The sequence below is a fragment of the Pongo abelii genome, chromosome 19 (genome assembly GCF_028885655.2).
Source record: "Pongo abelii isolate AG06213 chromosome 19, NHGRI_mPonAbe1-v2.0_pri, whole genome shotgun sequence".
Classification (NCBI taxonomy): domain Eukaryota; kingdom Metazoa; phylum Chordata; class Mammalia; order Primates; family Hominidae; genus Pongo; species Pongo abelii.
In genome coordinates, this window is record NC_072004.2 from 68,252,906 (window position 1) to 68,269,928 (window position 17,023).

At 57.4% G+C, this 17,023-nt stretch overlaps 1 protein-coding gene across 8 annotated transcripts; it reads left to right on the top strand.

The window, feature by feature from the left end:
- The first annotated feature begins 540 nt into the window (after window positions 1–540).
- Window positions 541–15,135, top strand: OSBPL7 (oxysterol binding protein like 7). Of its 8 annotated transcripts, none has more exons than XR_653964.4 (24): window positions 562–723; window positions 2,038–2,199; window positions 2,307–2,432; window positions 2,622–2,675; window positions 3,305–3,418; window positions 3,788–3,898; window positions 4,018–4,135; window positions 5,065–5,168; window positions 5,535–5,627; window positions 5,712–5,844; window positions 5,924–6,018; window positions 6,208–6,303; window positions 7,058–7,195; window positions 7,793–7,886; window positions 8,573–8,820; window positions 9,004–9,141; window positions 11,687–11,750; window positions 11,850–11,928; window positions 13,022–13,166; window positions 13,279–13,423; window positions 13,509–13,635; window positions 13,839–13,961; window positions 14,100–14,279; window positions 14,794–15,135. XR_653964.4 is itself a non-coding variant. In XM_054546508.2 (23 exons), exons 2-23 carry the CDS (start codon window positions 2,125–2,127, stop codon window positions 14,813–14,815), a joined length of 2,442 nt encoding a protein of 813 aa, XP_054402483.2. In that variant the 5' UTR covers window positions 541–723; window positions 2,038–2,124; the 3' UTR covers window positions 14,816–15,135. The 8 variants fall into 8 exon arrangements, 5 of the variants coding, with proteins under 5 accessions (XP_054402483.2, XP_063574234.1, XP_002834280.3 ...); XR_653965.4 differs by having other exon boundaries at window positions 14,843–15,135; XM_054546508.2 differs by lacking the exon at window positions 14,100–14,279 and having other exon boundaries at window positions 541–723.
- The last annotated feature ends 1,888 nt before the right edge of the window (window positions 15,136–17,023 follow it).

Here is a 17,023-nt window from a genome sequence, read left to right on the forward strand (position 1 = left end):
GGCCTGCTCCTGATCAGAGACTGCAGGCTGTGGGATGTCATCGTACGCACAGGCACTTTCAGATCTCCATGGGGCCTGACCTAGTGGGGAACCACCCCAATGAAGGGCCTCAGTGTGGGGACTGCTGGCTGTCCCTCTCCTGGCTTGACTGTCCCTGCTGACTGTGCTCTTGGCACTCTCTTATGGTCCCAGAGGGGGCATCTGTCCCTCCACCATCAACCTGATACTTTTGCTGGCTCCAAATTTTGCAGTCTATTTTCAGATGTAAAATGAGAGGCGGGGGGCGGGGGTTAATTAGGAATTGGACTTGGGCACTAACAGGGTCACTGCCATGCTAGTCTGAATAAATCCTTTACCACCACTGGCGTACAGCCAGCAGTTCCCCCGTCCTCTGATCTATCTGGAACCATGCCCAGTGGGGACTGTGCCCCCACTCCCAAGCCACATCGATGCTAGGGCAGTCTGCTCAGCCCTGAGTCCTCCGGGGAGCAGGGGGGCAGAGCTGAGCGGCTGCCCGGAGCTTGGCGGGAGGAGGGGACAGGGGAGAGGGAGGTGGGGAGATCCGGCTAGAGGGGAGGCTCCGACGTCTCCTTCCTTCCTGGTTCCTGCAGCAGCTGCTGCCACTGCTCAGCGCGGTGAGGAGGGAGCCGGTGACTCGGAGACGGTGACTCAGAGGCAGAGCGGCGTGAGGGCCAAGGAGCACTGGCGTCCATGGACCCTGGGGTAAGGGGGCTGCGTGGCAGCAGCTGACATTCCTGAGAAGAGCTTCCTCCCACCTGAAGCTGGTGGGTCTGCTCCTGAATGGAGATGGAGAGGGGGCACCCACCTGGCTCACCTAGACCCCTCACCTGCCTACCGATAGAGCCTCCCCCTCCACCCACAAGCAGTGAGGGGCCAGGATCTCCACAGGGCCGGGAGAAGGGCACAGAGATACCTGAACACCGGAAGAGTTTGAGAACTTTCAATGGCTGAATGCAGGAGTTTCCTCCCAGGTCAGCCTCTTACAGCAAGGGTCCCTCTGCCCCAACCTCCTGGGCACCTGTTCCTGCCACATCCCTGTCCCCTCTGGGCCTCAGTTCCTCAGGGGCTTGCTAGCTCCATTAGAAGATCTGGGCTGCTTCCCCCACCTCAAACCAGCCTCGCCCCTCCAGTCCCCTCCCCCGTCTCACACACGCAGAGCCTCATGCATTATTGATCTCCCGGTGGAGCCAGGATGGCCAGGGCCAGTGCCAAGGGCGCCTGTGGGCACTGCTGCAGGACCTGTGCAGACCTGGGCATGTCCTGGGCCCCCTCTTCTCTCATGAAGCATCTCCGTTAGCCCAGTGTCCTGCCCTCTCTGGGTGGGTGGCACTTCTCAGAGCCCCAAGGACTGGGAGGGTAGACAGGGGATGGTGAGGCTTTAGGGGGCACTGAGGGTCCAAAGAGGGCATCCCACCAAACATCCTGGGGCATGTTTGGTGGGAGGAGACATGGGAAAATGGGGGCTATCTCAGACCTCAGTTTCTCCAAGCACTAGAGAATATGGAGACTAATTGGTGGGAGGCTAGGGAGTTTTCTGCAAGGGGATCATGGCAGAGAAGTCTCTGAGCTACAGTGGCAGGGTGGAGGGGTCCTGAAGGCAGAGGCAGCTGGATTGAGGAGGTCTCGCTTGTCCAGTCTCTGAACCCCTCTGTCTCTTCTTGGAGCCTCTTCTGTCACTCCCTTCCTTCACCTCTGAGCACTCCCAGGGAAGCCTCTAAAGAAAGCACTGAATGTTTCTTGGAGCCCCAGAGTATGTGCCCAAGGCGGGGCTGGGCATATGTCTTGTGGTTTTCCCTGGGCACCTGCCCGTCTGCTGTGTGCTAGTTCACTCTCAGGGCAGTGTCCATATCAGGTGAAAATGGATGGGGTCGGGACAGAGGGGCAGATTTGGGAGAGGCATGGCAGGTGAGCAGAGGGTATGTTGGGGAGCTCTTATCTCAGAGGGTGTGGGAGGGGCAGGAGGTGGGGAAGGTGATAGCAGAGTTTGCATTAAGGGGGTCTTTCTCTTGCTTCAAGGACCCCGTCAGGAGCAGGTGACATCCTTCCCCTTCCGCCCTGCTCCCTGCTCTACGTCCCCAGCAGGGAGTGGCCTCTCCCTTCTCCATGGACTTCCAAGAGAGGGACCCGCCCTTCCTGCCTGAGAGTGCTCAGTCCTCAAAGCCCAGCAGTGCTCAGCAGGTCAGAGAGTGGGAAAGCAGTGGTGGGTGGGCCAAGCTTGAACCAGACCGGGAGGGGCCAAGGCGGACGTCTCACCAGTGCTCCCCTCCCTCTGTCCTGGACTGCAGGCCTCTGAGCTGTGGGAGGTGGTAGAGGAGCCTCGGGGCAGGCTGGGGACAGAGGGTGTCATGCCTGAGAGGCAGGAAGGTCACCTGCTCAAGAAGAGGAAGTGGCCTCTGAAGGGCTGGCACAAGGTAGGGTGGGCAGGCAAAGGGAGGGGCCAGACATGGGAGGGCGGGGTGGGAATGGGGGTCAGCTGCCGGGCAGTCCAATGGTGTTTGCATGATGAGCAGGAAAAGAAAAGCTAATTTGTGTGGTGGCCTTATCCCTCATGCCCTTCCTCTCGGCCTCCTGGGTCCTGTCACTTCTGGGCAACATCACAGAGATACTTTGTGCTCGAGGATGGGATCCTTCATTATGCAACAACCCGGCAAGATGTGAGTCTGGGCAGTGGCTTGGGGTTGTAGGAGGAGTCTGGCCCCAGTATGCCCTGGGCAGGCATGGGGTATCTGGAATCAACCAGAGCAGGGTCTGAATCCCAGGTCTACCACTTGCTGAATGTGTGATCTCGGGCGAGTTACATCCCTGGGCCATAGCTTCCTCATCTCTAACGGGAGAGCACCATCCCCCAGGTGCAGAGCTGTCATGGTAAGGGAGGTCATACATACAAGGCTCTCTGGACAGGGCAGAATAAGTGCCCAAGAAATGGGGGCTTTACCACCCTCATCCTGGTACCATTCTCAGGCTGGGAACAAGGAACTGAAGTCCTGGGTACCCAGGATCTCTCTGGGAGGGTGTTGCCTTCCACAACCCTGCAGACCCCTGAGGGTGGGAATAGTTTTTCTTGATCTGTGACTTCTTAGAGCCCAAGATGTGACTTGACATAGGGGAGCGTTCTGCACATGGGAGGATGATTGACAAGTCTCTACTGATAGTGTGACTTGGACATGAGGGTGAACCTGCCACCTGGCCCTTGAGCCTAGAATGGCATCAAGGAGATGGTGGCTGTATGGCTCTGAGAGCCTAAAACAGGTCCCCTGTCCCCCTACCAACGCTTCACCCCCAGATCACCAAGGGGAAGCTCCATGGCTCCATCGATGTCCGGCTGTCGGTCATGTCCATCAACAAAAAGGCCCAGCGCATTGACCTTGACACTGAAGACAACATCTACCACCTCAAGGTGACATCCCTGGGAGGCAGGATGTGTGTCGGCCCCCAGCCTGGCAGAGGCATTGGAACACACAGGGGCAGGGGCTGAGGGTCTGTGGAACTCAGGGTCTGTCTCTGAGTTTGACAAGAAGTAAGTTTCCATTCTGTAAAAACAGCCAAGGGCAAACCTGCACTTCTTGGTTGTTGTATGGACAGGCACAGAGCTAAGGGCTCAGACACCTGGGCGCCTTGCGCTCTGTCTCCCAGCAAGTGAGCCTTGCACAAACCAGGCTCTGTAAGAAGAGACCCTGCTTGTCTGGGGACCAGAGCCCTGACTTCTTGCTCTTGGAAAGTGGTCCCTCTCTTCAGATAGCCCTCCCCCTCTCCATCACTTCTGCAGATCAAATCCCAGGACCTATTCCAGAGCTGGGTGGCGCAGCTGCGTGCCCACCGCCTAGCCCACCGCCTGGACATGCCCCGTGGCTCACTGCCCAGTACTGCTCACCGGAAGGTAAGGTGGACCCTGGGGTGGGGGCAGGTAATGTGGCAATTCAGGGGCGGGGGTTATGGGGAACTGTGAGACCCAGGGAGGTGGGCATCATCCTTCCTGACCCTGGGCTCACCCCACAGGTTCCTGGTGCCCAGCTTCCAACAGCAGCTACTGCCTCAGCCCTACCTGGGCTTGGACCGCGGGAGAAAGTGTCTTCCTGGCTGAGGGACAGTGATGGGCTGGACCGCTGCTCTCATGGTGAGGGGCCCTAGGCACAGCACCTCCAAGGGTAGGGCCCAAGCTGGCAGGTCTAGATAGCATTAGCAGGAGGGGAAAATGTTACCTCCATCCCTGCCTCAGGGAGCCCCAATTTAATGAGACAGCCTCTGCCTCCAAGGAGATCCAGTCTACTTGGGCCCTGTCTAGGGGAGTCCCAGTCTTACAGAGGAGTAAGAGTCTGTCTGGGCACATAGACAGACGTGGATGCAGGGACAGGAGTTGTGACAAAGCAGATACTGAATGCCCACACAGGGCAGGGGCCTGAGGAGTAGTGCCAGGGAAGGGGTGTGCTCTAGGAAAGGGTTCCTGCAGTAGGGTCTGTGAAGTTGGCCTAGAGGGAGAAGTGTAAACCAAGTAGAGAGAGAGAGAGGGTGAGCACATCCCCAGTCTGCTCAAAGGCAGCAAGAGGTGAGGCGTGGTCTAGAGACAGAGCAGAAATTAGGCTTCAGGCCCTCCCAGGAAACCAGGGGGCACCACACCAACAGGGGTAGGGACCCGAGCTCTTGAGCAGGGAACAGGGAGCAGTATCGGGATCTCCATGAAGTCAGTGTCAGGAGAGTCATGTCCTTGAGGCTGGGTCCGGTGGCTCATGCCTGTAATCCCAGCACTTTTGGAGACCAAGGTGGGCAGATCACCTGAGGTCAGGAGTTCAAGGCCAGCCTGACCAACATAGTGAAACCCCATCTCTACTAAAAATACAAAAAATTCGCCAGGCATGGTGGTGGGCACCTGTAATCCCAGCTACTCAGGAGGCTGAGGCAGGAGAATCACTTGAACCCAGGAGGCAGAGGTTGCAGTGAGCCGAGATTGCACCATGCCACTCTAGCCTGGGCAATAAGAGCAAAACTCCGTCTCAAAAAAAAAAAAAAAAATAGAGAGAGTGATGTCCTTGTTCTTTCTCCCCGCAGAGCTCTCTGAGTGTCAGGGGAAGCTCCAGGAACTACACAGGCTCCTCCAGAGCCTGGAGTCCCTGCACCGAATCCCCTCAGCCCCTGTTATCCCCACACACCAGGTAAGATCCAGGGGGACACACAGGGTCCTGCTCAGGCCCCCGATCCCATCACTTCCCCAGGATGGGTCCTATTCATCCCACGTCGCTGCGGTTTCCTGGAAAGCCACGCATCGCCTGGTTTCCTCCCCACCCCTGCCCCATGTTGTCTCTGTTCCTCCATGCCCACGCCTCTGCCAGGGCGGCTGTCATCTTCCACTGGGATATCAGTTGTCTCTGTCGCCTTGCCTGAGCGGCTGTATCCTCTGTGCTGGGTAATCTGCGCCCTCCTCCATGGCGCAGGAGGCCGTCTACCTCTCCCAGGCTGTGATGGTTGCTGCCCCTTTTCCCCACCCTGTGAGTAAAATTGCCCCCACCTTGACTTGCCAGGCCTCAGTGACAACCGAAAGACCCAAGAAGGGGAAACGGACCAGCCGCATGTGGTGCACCCAGAGCTTTGCCAAGGATGACACCATTGGACGGGTAAGGTGGGGCGTGCACCTCACGTAGCTGGGGCAGGATGCTCTAAGGCGGCCGGCCCCTTCAGCCCTTCCCCTTCACCTACAGGTTGGTCGTCTCCACGGCTCTGTTCCCAACCTGTCTCGCTACCTGGAGTCTCGGGACTCCTCAGGCACCCGTGGGCTGCCACCCACAGACTATGCCCACCTGCAGCGCAGCTTCTGGGCCCTGGCCCAGAAGGGTAAGTGCATGCTGGGGGAGCTGATGGGGAGCGGACAGGAGCGAGCGAGGACTCTGATGGTCTGCCCCACCTCCTGTAGTGCACAGCTCCCTCAGCAGCGTCCTGGCCGCCCTCACCACGGAACGGGACCGACTGAGGGACATGCACCAGGGCTCAGAGTTGTCAAGGATGGCGGTGAGGCCTGGGGGACAGGGTGGCTGGTGGGGGGAGAGGGCTTGAAGCTGAGGACTGCCAGCCTGGGGTCCGATAGCAGATCTGGGTCAGGGTTGGGAGGGGGTTGGCAGAGGAAGTCTCTGCAGAGATGCGGCAAGGTGGGGAGGACCTCATCCTCCTGGCACTGTGTCCCTCACCCTCTCCCTGCAGGTCTCTGAGGCCTCCACTGGCCAGAGGCGCCTCCACTCACTGTCCACCTCCTCCGACACCACAGCAGACTCTTTCAGCTCCCTCAACCCTGAGGAGGTACGGAGCCAGGGTGGGTTGTGGGGGCCGATTCTCCTGTGCCTTGTCTCCCAGCGAAAGCCAAGGCCCAGGGCAGTGGGCAAAGTTGGTTTTTAGTCCCAAAGACAGCCCAAAAATCCTGGCTCCACTGTCTTTCCCATAAGGTAGGCGGCAGCCCCATCTCGATCATTGTGTAACAACGTGCAGGGTACTTTTACCTTTAATTCAGAGTCCTCTGATGCAGTGATTCTCACCCTCAACATAACAAAACTGAGGCTCAAAGGATCTAATGGGTGGGCTCAGGCTCCTGCAATTATAGACGGGCTGAACTGAGACTCAGGCTCTGAGCACAGACGCTGGGGCTGCGTTCCACAGATTCAAATCTGGCTCTCCTGCCTGCCAGCTTTGTGATCCTGAGCCTCAGCATCCCAGTCTGCAAAGTGGGGGTGATAATTGCACCTACCTCACAGGGTAGGTGTCAGGATTGAATGAGTTAGTGCACACAGAGGGCTTGGAGTGGGGCTCAGGGTCAGTGCCAGGAAGTGTAAACAGTTATAATGGAGCCTGCGTCCCCTCACTCCCAGGCCAGGGCTCGTTTTACTATGCCTTTGTCCCCCTCTCACTCCCCTCTGCCTCTTCTGCTCAGAAGATGTCTGACTTAGCAAAAGTGCCCGGTTATGCCTCCCTCTCAAGGGAACTGTCAGGCAAGTGGGTGCCCTGCTTGATCCCCCCGGCTTGGCCCTGGAGCCTGACATCCATCTGGCTGCTCCCACAGCAAGAAGCTCTGTACATGAAGGGGCGCGAGCTTACCCCCCAGCTGTCGCAGACCAGCATCCTGTCCCTTGCTGATTCCCACACGGAGTTCTTCGATGCTTGTGAGGTTCTCCTCTCCGCCAGCTCTTCTGAGAATGAGGTGAGGGAGGAGAGAAGCTGGCAGTGAGGCGGTGGGGGGACCTTGGGAACAGAAGGGTGGGGTCCACAGAGACCATAGATTCCTCAGCCCCTTCTCACCACCTCAGCTGCTACCTCTGGGACTATGTCCAGATCAGCTGGGTTTGTGTGGCCCTGCTCAGAAATCTCTGCTAGGGACTCTTCTCCTAGAGGAGTGTAACATTTTTATCCCCATTGGGTTCTCCTGAAACTACTGCCACAGTTGCAACCCCAGTCATCTTCCTATGACCCTGTCTCAGCTTCAGCACTCCCTTGATCCCCTCTTCTCAGACCCTGACCCTCAGTAATCCCCAACTTCCCTTCCCTCTGTGTGCCACCAAGTCCCTGAGCTTTCTCCCACCAGCCACAGGGCCCAGCCCTCCCCTTCCCAAGGTGGCTGGGCACACTCTGTGATGCCAGGCATCCCGGGGCAATGTCTTAGGGCTCAGAGCCCCCCCAATACATTCTCTTCCCCTTCCCACCAAAGGGCTAGCTGGGCAGATTCTTGCCAGGCCCTGGGCACTGCCCAGCTGCCCAGGGGAGGCCTAGTCTGCCCGGCCTGTCATCTGTCCTGGCCCAGGGCTCAGAGGAGGAGGAGTCATGTACCAGTGAAATCACCACCAGCCTGTCTGAGGAGATGCTGGACCTCAGGGGAGCTGAGCGCTGTCAGAAAGGTGCCAGCTGGGTGGGCAGGCAGGGACGGGTGGGAGGCGGGTGGAAAAACAGGGTTTGTCCATAGCCCAGGCCCATGCAAAGGCCATCCCTTGTGGTGACTGATGGGCTAGTGGCTTTGGATGCTGACCCCAGGAGCTGAGGAAGGCCAGGTCATGAACTGGGAAACGTTCCAGGAGCAGCTCTGCCGGGGTGGGCCAGGCTCAGGCCTTGGGGCTGGCCTCTGTTGCAGCAGGCTTGCCTAGGGCCTCGGAGGGAGGCAAGAGATCCCACTTTGCTGCTTGTTAGCAGTGTGGCTCTGGACCTGTCATTTTACTTCTGAGAGCCTATTTCCTCATCCATAAAATGGGCTGGATAATCTGCACTCTGACCTCTGTTTCTGTGTTTATAAAGGGAACAAAAGGCAAGGGTGAGGACTCGGGAGGGGGTCCTGGGGTGCAGGGTTTCTGGCAGTGGGAACTGTCTGCCCCTTTGCATGGCTCCCACCCCTGCCAGCCAACTCAGTCCCTGGGAACTCGTCAGCACTTAGAGCCCCAGTCACCCTGCCCTGCTGTGAGTAGAGACAAGGGCTCAGGGGCGAGTGTCCCAGGGGCTTGGGAGGCAGCTGGGCCCTGGACTGGGCTGTGGGCTTGCCATGTCTGGGATGCCTGGTGCCCAGATGGAGAGTGACATGGCAGGGCGGCCCCAGGAGGGTGTATTCCAGGGAGACCCATGGGGCCACCCCGCCGTCGCTGCCTGCCGGCGGCCAGCGGGCCCGGGGCTGACGTGAGCCTGTGGAACATTCTGCGCAATAACATCGGCAAAGACCTGTCCAAGGTGTCAATGCCTGTGCAGCTCAACGAGCCGCTCAACACTCTGCAGCGGCTCTGCGAGGAGCTGGAGTACAGCAGCCTCCTGGACCAGGCCAGCCGCATCGCCGACCCCTGCGAGCGCATGGTACCTGCTTCCTGTCCTCATGCCCAGCCCAAGGCTGCTTCCTTCTCCCTGGGACCTTTTCTCCCAGAAAATCCTGGCTGGGCTGTTCCTTACTGCTGAAGTTCCACCCCAAGATCCCATACTTTGCTTGCTTGGGGTGGCAGCCCCGTCCTCAGTACCCTGCACCTGCCTTGCCCCCCGCAGGTGTACATCGCAGCCTTTGCTGTCTCGGCCTACTCCTCCACATATCACCGAGCCGGCTGCAAGCCCTTCAACCCCGTCCTGGGGGAGACCTATGAGTGTGAGCGGCCTGACCGAGGCTTCCGCTTCATCAGTGAGCAGGTGTGGCCTTGGGAGAAGAGGGCTGGCCTTGGGTGTCTGGGGCAAGGAGGGACCTGGCCTTTGGGCCCAGAGCTGGGGCAGAGGGACCAGGGCCTGGGAGAGCAGCGTGGGCAGTTGGCTCTGTGCCGGGCTCTGTGGTGCTCCTGGCCCACGTTCTGAGGTCCAGCCATTGAATCCCAGGAGTTCCACCTGGGGACTCATGCTCTAGGGGGCAATCTTGGGCTAGGATGAACTGAAGGATGAATTAGAGAGAGCTGGGAGTACAGGGGCTGGGAAGAATGGGATGTTCCTTCTTGATGGTATAGAGGAATGCATGGAGCAGGCTTGGGAAGGTTAGAGATGGGGCTGGAAGACAAGGCGGGCCAAACGCTGAGGAGCCCTGCCAGTGAAGGGAAAGAGGCCTTGGGCTTTTGTATGTGTGTTTTTAAATCCTGAAGGCATTGGCACCATGGAGGATTTGAAGCAGTGGAGTGGCTGCTCAGAATCGCAGTGTGCAAAGCACACCCGGGTGGCGTGTGCCTGGTTGGCGGAGGCCGACAGGGTCCATCTTGTCATCTCTGTAGAGCTAATGAGACCCTGCGCTTAAGCTGCGGTGTGTTTGGTTCAAGAGCTGTTTATGTGCTGCCCCTGACAGGGCCTGGTGCTCAGCAGGGTACTCTCCCGTGTAGGGAATGGGGAGGTTTTTGTCGAGAGGGAGAAGTCTGGGCGGCCTGGTCTGGGGGATTCAGTGGGTGCATGGTGGTGCCAGTTAGTGAGGTGGACAATGTGTGTGGGAGCACACTGTCTATGTGGGCTCGACTTCCACGGGAGATGGCCAGGAGGCTCTGGAGTCGCTGGCCTGGAGCTCCTCCAAGAGCACCAGGTGGCACTAACAGGTCGAGGAGTGGCCAGCTTAGAGGGAGGAGGACATCAAGGGAGGACTGCCCTCGGGAGGACTGCTCACAGTGTCTAGGGAGGAGGGCAGGCAGGAGCGCTGGGGAGCCCCGAAGGGGAGGGAGCATGGGTCCCTGGGACCTGAGGGGTGTCATCGGCTTCCTGTGTGAGGAAGCTTTCCGAGACAGGATTGGGACAGAGACTGGATTACAGAGGGTGTAGAGTGTAGGTTTTATAAAAAATAGAGAAAAAAGCAGACTATTTTCCAAAAATTTTACCATGAGGGACAGAGGAGAGAGAAGTGGCAGTTGGTGGGGGATAAAGGTCGAGGCAGTTTGTGTGTTTGTTTGTTTGGATTTGAAGTGTTTTTGGAAACATGGTGAAGATTGACACAGTACACTCATGCGTACAACAGAAAATAAGCCTCCCTCTCATCCCAACACTCCGGAGGGACTACTGCTACCAGCTTTTGGGATTCTTCCCAGAAATGTTTTACGCATATGTGAACAAAGATGTGTGTGTCTAGCAAAGAAAGGTTTGCTATTTTTTAAGGTGGAAGAAACAGAAAATCTTTATATTCAGAGAGAAAGAGAAATAAAGAGGGAAAGACTGAAGGTGCAGAAGGAGGAGGAGGGGAACCTGGGGGGCATCGGTGGGAGCAGGCTGACTGCGGCCGGAGCAGAAGGAATCGCCTCCCTGACCCACTTCTGTTCTGCCACAGACTGTGGGAGGCGAATGAAGTTTGAAGGGCCTGGCTTGTGCCTAGGTCCTCAGAGGAGGATTGGTGAGGGATGTCAAGGCCCCAGATACAGGACATTGTAGATTTAGCAGTTACTTAGTGTGGGTCGTGTCTTGTGTTCTGGCAACAGAGTCAGAGCCAGGGGTGCACAGAGGAGGCCGGTGCTGGCATTTCTGGCAAGTGGTGGAGGTGGCTGAGGGTATTAGGTGAGAGTGCTGTGAAGGGCAGGATGGGGCTGGCAGACCATGGGAGGGCAGTGCAGTCAGGGACCTGGATGTCTTGGCTGGAGCCGTGGGCGACAGGGAACGGAGAGAGAGGCAAGGCAGGCAGGCTGTGGGATGTTGGAATTGAAGGCTCCAGATGTGGAGCCATTCCAAGTAGGGACAAGGCCAAGTGTTTCCAAGGGTGTGGGATGGAGGTTGCAGGGCGATGATCAGCTTTGGGGTGGGGTGGGGTAGGGGGGAGATGGTGGGGAAAAAGGTCGTCAGTAAGGGCTGCATTTCAGGCAGGGGATGGGGTTCCCACCTGTCAGGTGGTTACAGGGTGATGATCAGCTTTGGGGTGCAGTGGGGGAGATGGTGGGGAAGAGGGTCATCAGCGAGGGCTGGGTTTCAGGCAGGGCATGGGGTGGAGGCCCCACCCATCACTGTTTTGGGAACTTTTCAGGCTTGAGCAGGGGTTCTGGAGGACGCCATAGACAGGGCCAGCCAGGGGAGCTCCTGAGGAAGAGCGAGTGAAAAGGGAGAACATAGGGGCCTCATGGGAAGAAGAGAGGATGATGGGTTTGGGAGGTGGCCAAGGGTGATAGGGACAAGAAATCTGGAACCAACTGGTCTTGTGGTACTTAGGGGAACTAGGGGTGGGAATAAGGGACTTTGGGGTGCCCTAATGGTGCTCGGGGACAGCCTCAAGATAACTTCTTTGCTCACCAAGGTCTCCCACCACCCCCCTATCTCCGCCTGCCATGCAGAGTCTGAGAACTTCGCCTTCTGGCAAGGTGAGGAGTAGAGGGCAGGGCCGGGGTGGCCCTGGGCAAAGGGAACACTCTCTGGCCTTATCTCTGTTGTTCTCTCTCCCTCCCCTAATCCAATTCCAGATATGAAGTGGAAGAACAAGTTCTGGGGCAAATCCCTGGAGATTGTGCCTGTGGGAACAGTCAACGTCAGCCTGCCCAGGTGGGATTCTTAGACTCTCAGTAGCCAGGCCAAGCCATAGGCAATCCTTCAGGCTGGAGGGGGCGTGGCCTTAGGGACAGGATAAGGATGGGATAGGAAGGTCTGGCCTGAAGCTGCTTGCAGTGGGGTCAGTGTCTATAGGTTTTACACCTATATTTACAGCAGTTGCCAGTAGAGAAAGATGAAAAGCCTTGGAACGTAGTAGAGCTGGAAGGGCCCATCGAGGTCATCTGACTCAGCGGTTTTCACACTTTTTTGACCATGACTCACAGTCTCACAGTCAGAAATGCCTTTGAGACTTCAAGCCAACGTGTACACATACACGCACACAGAAACCTAAATTGATCTCAGGACTCAGGGGTCACAGACAAAATTTGAAAAACTCTCATCTAGCTAATTTTACAGGCAGGGGACGGAAGCCAGAAAGAAAAAGGGTATAGAGAGTGGTCTGGGTGTTGTGGTAGAGATCCTGGATTTTGGAGTCAGAAGCCCTGAGTTCTGCCACTCAGTAGTGATGCAAATTAGCACCAGCCTGTAGTCCCAGCTACTGGGGAGGCTGAGTCAGGAGAATTGCTTCAACCTGGGAGGAGGAGGTAGCGGTGAGCTGAGATTGCACCACTGCACTGCACTCCAGCCTGCCTGGGCAACAGAGCAAGACTCCGTCTCAAAAAAAAAAAAAAAAAAATAGTGATGCAAGCAGCAAAAAGACTTGACACTTCAGAGCCTTGAGCCTGCTTGCCTGTGACATGACAGTAAGAAGTAATACCCAAGAGAGGTGAGGATTAAGCAGGATAATGGATGTGAACGTACACACGGTTCCTGGTGCCCAAGGGCAGGACACTTTGTGTATTTTCATCCCTGTTGCTCAGGCACTCAGGGGCTTTGTAGATGAGTGGAGATGTGTTCGTTGAATACGTTCTGTGAAGGCCACTCTGCCTTGTGAATATAAGTCATCCTTCACCGCAGAACTGGAGCTGGGACCCCAGGGTTCCTGTCACAGACCCATGTGACCTGCTCCAGCAAGACAGGAGGCCCCTGACTCACTTGTTGCCTGGGGCCAGCCAGCTGCCCTTCCATACCTTGTCTCTCTCAGGTTTGGGGACCACTTTGAGTGGAACAAGGTGACGTCCTGCATTCACAATGTCCTGAGCGGTCAGCGCTGGATTGAGCACTATGGGGAGGTGCTCATCCGAAACACACAGGACAGCTCCTGCCACTGCAAGATCACCTTCTGCAAGGTGTGTGTGCCAACCTGACCCTGCCCTCCACCCCCGGCAGCCTCAGTCTCTGGAGGTCACCCTGGCTAAGGGGGAGGGGACACCTCCCTAAACCCTGCCTTCCCCACCCCAGGCCAAGTACTGGAGTTCCAATGTCCACGAGGTGCAGGGCGCTGTGCTCAGTCGGAGTGGCCGTGTCCTCCACCGACTCTTTGGGAAGTGGCACGAGGGGCTGTACCGGGGACCCACGCCAGGTGGCCAGTGCATCTGGAAACCCAGTAAGTGGAGGGGTCACAGAGGGCTGGGGGAGGCTGGAGCAGCTCAGGCATGGTGCACCTGCCCCAGCTCCTTGCCTTCCCTCAGACTCAATGCCCCCCGACCATGAGCGAAACTTCGGCTTCACCCAGTTTGCCTTGGAGCTGAATGAGCTGACAGCAGAGCTGAAACGGTCACTGCCTTCCACCGACACGAGGCTCCGGCCAGACCAGAGGTCAGTGCCGGATGGGTGCCGGCCTAGAACCATCTAGTTCACTCCCTCCACAGAGTACAGAGCTGGGGCTTTGTCCTGCCCTCACTGAGTGGCCTCAGAGAAATGGGGCTTGTCTAGAGGACTGAGTTGGGCAGGGACAGAGGCCTTGGGTTTGGGGGCCCCTGCAGATGGGCAGTTCCCCTGAGTTTGATCTGGATCCTCAGGTACCTGGAGGAGGGGAACATACAGGCCGCTGAGGCCCAGAAGAGAAGGATCGAGCAGCTGCAGCGAGACAGGCGCAAAGTCATGGAGGAAAACAACATTGTACACCAGGCTCGCTTCTTCAGGTGCCTCGGCCTCGCCTTCCACCCTGGGTCTCCCCATGAGCCCTGCTTGGAGCAGGGCAGGTGTGGGAGGCAGCACCTTAGGACCCTAGCCTGCCTTCTAGATGTTCACCCCTCACTGCCACCGCCTTCTCCCACCAGGCGGCAGAGAGATAGCAGCGGGAAGGAGTGGTGGGTGACCAACAATACCTACTGGAGGCTGCGGGCTGAGCCAGGCTACGGGAACATGGATGGGGCCGTGCTCTGGTAGCCCTGGCCCCGGAGGCAGGAGGCTCTGGTTCCTCACTCCTCCTGCCTCCACCCCCTACCACGGACACATGGGTGAGGCCAGGCTCCCCGCCTCACTGCCCTTGAGACCAAAGGGGCAGCCCTGGCCCTCCCTCCCCTCTGCTGGCCAGAGGGTCTGCATCTCAGCCCACCCCCCACCCCACCGTTTGGGGTGAGAAGCAGAATCTGTGCTTCCCCAGTCTCCTTGCCCCAGACAACCAGCATGTAAGACCCTTCCCGCTTCACCATTCCCCTTCCTGTCCCCTTTGGGGTACCTGGGGGAGACTCTGGCTCCCAGGATCTGTTCCCCATTTCAGTGCCTTCCTAGGACACAGGGGACCCCTTGACGCTCCCCAGGCTTTCTGTGCCCAGGGCTCTGTCCCCGGTGGTGAGGTTGCAGTGAGTGAAGGAGAGGAGATGATCTGTTCTCCCTCACCTTCCCCTGCCCATCTCCAGCATCTTCTTCCCCTTCCCTGGCCCTGCAGGGCCTTCTCCAGCTCCCTTTGGTTGGTCCCTGGCCATCCCTCCTGTCCTGGATCCCTTCTCCCTAACTGCAAAATGCCTGCAGCTTCCAGCTCCTTCGTCCCTGATCCTCAAGTGGTTCCCTCCCGTCTCAGCTCAGCGGATCCCCCAGAGTGGAGGAGGCCTCTCCATGAGAAGGGGAGCAGCCCAAGGCACCTGGCCTCCGACCCACCGGCAGCGAGTGCGCAGGTGTGAGTGTAAGTTCATGTAGGAGAGTGTGTGTGTGTGCGCCTGTGCCCTGCTTGCAGGCGAGCAGGGCTCCCTCATGTAGCCCGGCCTTCCCCCTGCTGGGGGTCCACCACATCGCTGCTCTTTCTCACAGTCTGCCTCTGATGAGGGCGAATTGCTATGACATTCCAAGCTCCAATAAAGACTGTCCCAGACTTTGGCCTGTGACCATTCATTGAAAAACATGTGGGCTCAAGGTCAGTGGAAAGCCCTCTGCCACTGTCATGGGTAAAATGAATTGTGTCCCCAAGAAATGTTTCTAGCCCCCAGGCACGTGCATGTGACCTTAGTTGCAAAGTGTCTTTGCAGAGACAAGTTAAAATGAGGTCGCATTGGATTTGGGTGGCTCTACTCCAGTGACTGGTCTCCTTATAAGTAGAGTGAAATTTGGGCACACAGACGTACACAAGGGAAGACAAGTGTGTGAAACAGACACACGGGAGTCGGCCACGTGGAGACGTAGGCAGAGATGGGAGCGATGCATCTGAAAGCCAAAAGTGCCAAGGCTGCTGGCAACCGCCCAAAGCTTGGAGAGAGGCTGAGAGAGATTCTCCCACTGAGCCTCAAGAAGGAGCCAACCCTGCTCACACCTGGCCTCAGCTATGAGAGAATACATTTCTGTTTCTGTTGTTTTAAGTCACCCAATATGTGGTGCATTGTTACAGCAACCTCAGGAATTGAATACAGCCACCACCAACCTGAGCCAAAAGCCCAGAGGCCATCTTCCCTCCCGCTTGATGCCCTGTCACTTCTACCCCAGGTGTCTGTCTGCACTGGCCCCTTCTCTCCATTGCACTGGCTAGGCTGGGCCCTCATCAACGCTTGCCTGGACTATTGCAGTGGCCTCCAGGGCGGTATTTCTTCTTCTTCTTTTTTTTTTTTTTGAGACAGAGTTTCACTCTTGTTGCCCAGGCTGGCGTGTAATGGCGTGATCTCAGCTCACCGCAACTGTGCCTCCCGGGTCCAAGCAATCCTCCTGCCTCAGCTCCTGAGCAGCTGGGATTACAGGCATGTGTGCCACCACGCTTGGCTAATTTTGTGTTTTTAGTAGAGACGAGGTTTCTCCATGTTGGTCAGGCTGGTCTCAAACTCCCTACTTCAGGTGATCTGCCCGCCTAAGCCTCCCAAATGGCTGGGATTACAGGCATGAGCCACCGCGCCTGGCTTCCAGGGCGGTATTTCAAGAGAAAATGTGGCACCTCATGTCTGCTTAAAATACATCCCCTGCTCCCCAGTGCCTAGAGGAAGATCCAAACTCTTCAACCGGTAGAAAACCACATGGCCCCTGGCCCCCTGTCTGGCACAGAGTGCTGGCCCCCAACTCAGCACCCTAAGTCAGGTCTGTGCTAGTACCCCGCTTTGACCCCCCAGGATCAATGAGTGTTCAAGGGTGGAAGGGAGGGAGGAAGAACAGGACCAGCTGCCTTTCCTCCCCACTGCCCTGGCCCCTGGGGCCAGCTCTGATTCTGAAGCTGTGTGATCTTGGTCAGGTTGCCTTCCCCTTCTGCTTAGAGGCTTCAGTCTCTCGTTTGGCTCCTTTTGTGTCTTAAAGGAGAACATGTGAGGTAACCCAGGCTCCTCATTTCATTCGTTCTCTCTTAGCCCCTCTCCCCCACTCCTACCCCACCACCCGCAGCAACAGCGACCCCAGTCCTGCTCTGGTCCGATGAGTGTCCCAGGAGGAAGTCATGCTTTCTTTGGGGGGTGGCAGAGTGGCAGGAACAGAGGGGACGCCTGAGCTACGACAGCCCTTCACATTGTCGTCTTTTTCTTCCTCCTCATCCCCTGCGGAGGAGCGGTGGTCCACGTTTCCAGTTTATTTACAGAGAATGTCAAAGTTAAAATGAACACACTTGTCCCGGCACCACATGCCAGAAATAACCTCAACCCATTCCAAAAAAAGCCAAGGCCCGCACACATTCAGGATATTTTTAAATAGCATGTGCTGCCCTGCTCCAGGCCCTTTCCCCTCAGAGCACCACAGCACCTGACCGACTAGCCCGTGACAACTGCCACATATTTTAAGAACCGGAGTTTAGGCTGGGCAC

What these genes read in the sequence shown, in the direction of transcription:
- OSBPL7 (XM_063718164.1), top strand. Translation starts at nt 2,125, where the DNA reads ATGGACTTCCAAGAGAGGGACCCGCCCTTCCTGCCTGAGAGTGCTCAG. An exon ending in AGCTGAGCGCTGTCAGAAAG is followed by an intron (nt 7,887 to 8,572) that starts GTGCCAGCTGGG and finishes GGGCGGCCCCAG; the next exon opens with GAGGGTGTATTCCAGGGAGA. An exon ending in CCAGTGCATCTGGAAACCCA is followed by an intron (nt 13,424 to 13,508) that starts GTAAGTGGAGGG and finishes GCCTTCCCTCAG; the next exon opens with ACTCAATGCCCCCCGACCAT.